This window comes from Elephas maximus, chromosome 9, assembly GCF_024166365.1.
Source record: "Elephas maximus indicus isolate mEleMax1 chromosome 9, mEleMax1 primary haplotype, whole genome shotgun sequence".
NCBI lineage: Eukaryota > Metazoa > Chordata > Mammalia > Proboscidea > Elephantidae > Elephas > Elephas maximus.
The window spans coordinates 31,197,110-31,200,778 of NC_064827.1; the positions used below are offsets into that span (position 1 = coordinate 31,197,110).

Below are 3,669 nucleotides of genomic sequence, written 5' to 3' on the forward strand. Positions count from 1 at the left end.
GTGCTGGGGAAAGGTTGACAATAAATTCATCTTGTAATTAGAATCTCTACACCCATAAGCACCTGCAAGGAACTAGGATTCCTGCTGCGGGTACTGGCACAGCCTGAGGAGGACTGTAGACATCCAGTAAGAAAGAGAGGAAATAAAGGGCAATGGCTATTAAACTACTAACCTTGTGGCCCTGGTGAAGCAAAAGCACACAGACCTACATGATTGTATTGTAGAAGGTAGAGAACAGTTGGAGATTCTTATTCACTAATAATCATCGGGCTCAGCTATGAATAAAACAGAGAACAAAATCTAGGCTGTGTCCTAAAGAGCTTACTTGTGACAAAAGCCATGGGGCTGAGGGAGTCTGACTTTGACTTCCTATGTAAAGTAAGGGGGGCAAAAAGAAAGCCCAGGATGAGGGCTTTGTTTCCAGCACAAAGAAGAGCAATGTGTGTGTGTGTGTATATATATATATATGGTGTGTATAAGAGTATTTACATATCCACCTAAATTGTGGACTATATGACAAAGATGTTTTTTACAAGTATCCACTTACATTGGAACACCTGAAATTTACTGAGAAAATTAAAGTTCTATTGCAAAAATTTAGACTTTGGATTGATGACATCTTCTCAGGCCATATAGAAAATGCTTATATGGAAACGAAAAAACGGAAGTAAAAGTTTAATATTGAGGATGGTTTAGAAAATGAAAACTCTTATGTTTCGTATATAAAAGCCATGATAGGAAGAATGTCTTCAGAGAACCTGGGCTCCAAGGTTCAACCAAACGCCCAGCTCAGTCAGGCCAGCAGCATTCTTAATTCTCCCAATGGCCCTCCTGCTCTCTTTACTGACAGCCCTGGTGGCGTTCAGCTGTGGCCCTGCTCCATCTCTGGGCTGTGATCTGCCTCAAATCCACAGCCTGGCTAGTGAGAAGACCGTTGACCTTCTGGACCAAATGCAGAGACTCCCCACTTTCATCTGTGTGAATGACAGAAAGGACTTCAGATTCCCCCAGGAGATGGTGGATGGCAGCCAGCTCCAGAAGGCCCAGACCATCGCTTTCCTCCACGAGATGCTCCAGCAGATCTTTGAACTCTTCCATAGAAAGGACTCCTTTCCTCCTTGGGACACTACCCGCCTGCACCAGCTCCTCAGTGGACTCCTTAAACAGCAGAAAGACTTGGAGACCTGCTTCATGCAGGCAATGGAAGAGGAAAAATCTGTCCTGCCCATTGAGGCCCCTGAAGCAGCTGTGAAGGAGTACTTTGAGGGAATCTGTTCCTATCTGAAAGAGAAGGAATACAGTGAGTGTGCCTGGGAAGTTGTCAGAGTGGAAATCAGGAGATCTTTCTCTTCATCGACAAACTTGCAAGAAAGGTTAAGAACAAAGGATGGTGACATGAGTTCATCTTGACTTCACTTACAATGACTGATATGCCCTATCGCACTTGCATGCATATCTTTGGTTATTTCAGAAGATGCTTATTTCTGCTCTAGTCACAATTTATGGAATTAAATCCAACAATTACTTTGAGAGCAGTATTAAACAAGTATATGTTAAAAATTTTCAGGTCCAAGGACATCAGTCTTTAGGAGATGACTGTCCTGACTTTCCATCTGCCTCTCTATTTATTTATTTATCTTTATTGATTTTTTTCTGACTTGTTACCAAATTTGTAATATCTACATTTTTATTTTAAAAAATGCCACATTTACATTGTATTCAAATTTATAAAAACATATCCACTTTTCTGTTTTATTATTTATTTCATCGAATATTTATTATGTCTTATGTAATAAATTCTTATCAAAGAAAATTTCTCAAATTCATTCTTAAAGAATAAAATCAAAGCCCTGATTTTGTAAACGAAATTGAAGAACGGATGGTAAAATGTATTTATTCACTCACTCATCCTGTTTATGTCATATGTGTCAAATGAGTAAGTGACAGATTATATAATTGCCATCAAATCCAGGTGAATGAATCAAACACGATTCTTTCCGTGCTAGAACTTTCAGTAGTGCAGGGAAAGAAACATAAAAACAATACTGATGTTTACTTAATTTCAATTATATTAAATACTATTGAAAGAATTTTTTTTAAATGATGTTCTTACACAATAACTTTAGCTATGAAAGATGCTGGGAAGAAAAGGAAATATTAGATGTCCTTTCTAAAGTGCCTGGGAGACATGTAGTTTTATTGACAGGAGTCTTACCAGCTGTTGGATACACGGGTCTACCATGTGCAAAAATGCCATTGATGGAGGTATGAGTTTGGGATTTGTTTTTGTATATCAGATCATGAGAGCATGGGAATTGTTATAAAATATTTTTATAAGGTTATTTAGTTTTGAAAAGATTTATGGACAGAAGCACTTTTTTTCAGCAAAAATTAGTTGTTTTTTGTTTTTAGATAAATATAACCTAAGAATTTTTATATAAGATAAAGAGAGAGAGAGAAATAAAAATATACAAAAATTCCATTCTGGCTAGAGCAAAGGAGAATAAAGAAGACCAAAGACACAAGGGAAAGATTAGTCCAAAGAACTAATGGACACAACTACCACAACGTTCACCAGACTGAGGCCAGAAAAACTAGATGGTGCCCATTTACCACCACCTGGCTCTGGCAGGGATCACAAGAGAGGGTCCTGGATAGAGTGAGAGAAAAATTTAGAACGAAATTCAAATTCACACACACACACAAAAGACCAGGCATGCTGGTCTGACAGAGACTGGAGAAACCCCAGAACATAGCCCCCGACAGCCTTTTAACTCAGTACTGAAATCATTCCTGAGGTTCATCCTTCAGCCAAAGATTAGACAGGTCTATAGGGTCAACAATAATACATGTGAGGAAGTGCTTCCTAGGTCAATTATGTACAGGAAACGAATGGACACAACAGCCGAGAAGTAAAGATGAGAATGCAGGAGGAGCCAGGAAAATGGAACAAATGGAAATAAGGAATCTGGGGTGGAGAAGGAGAGAGGGTTGACACATCATGCAGTTGGTAACCAAAGTTGCAAAACGATTTGTCTATTAATTGTTTAATGATAAACTAATTTGCTCTGTAAACTTTCACCTAAATCACAAAAAAAAAAAAAAGAGGTTAGCAAGTGCTACTGGAACAACAACAACATATCTACCTATCTATCTATATAGATGATTTTAATGAAAAGCGGCTGCAGCAGTGTATCGACAGGGAACTGCCAGAAATTCAAGCCGGATTCAGAAAAGGACATGGAATAAGGGATATCATTGCTGATGTCAGATGGATCCTGGCTGAAAGCAGAGAATACCAGAAGGATGTTGACCTGTGTTTTATTGACTATGCAAAGGCATTTGACTGTGTGGATCCTAACAAACTATGGGTAACGTTGGGAAGAATGGGAATTCCAGAACACTGAATTGTGCTCAAGAGGAAAATTAGCATAGATGAAGAGGCAGTTGTTCGGATAGAACAAGGGGATACTGATAGGTTTAAAGTAAGGAATGGTGCGCGTCAGGATTGTTTTCTTTCACCATACCTATTCAATCTGTATGATGAGCAAATAATCTGAGAAGCTGGACTATATGAAGAAGAATGGGGCATCAGGATTGGAGGAAGATTCATTAACAACCTGCATTATGCAGATGACGCAAGCTTGGTTGCTGAAAGTGAAGAGGACT

At 38.8% G+C, this 3,669-nt stretch overlaps 1 protein-coding gene across 1 annotated transcript; it reads left to right on the forward strand.

The window, feature by feature from the left end:
- Positions 1-822: 822 nt before the first annotated feature.
- LOC126083399 (interferon omega-2-like) lies at positions 823-1,410 on the forward strand. The gene has a single exon (XM_049897108.1). It carries the CDS (start codon positions 823-825, stop codon positions 1,408-1,410), a length of 588 nt encoding a protein of 195 aa, XP_049753065.1.
- Positions 1,411-3,669: the final 2,259 nt, after the last annotated feature.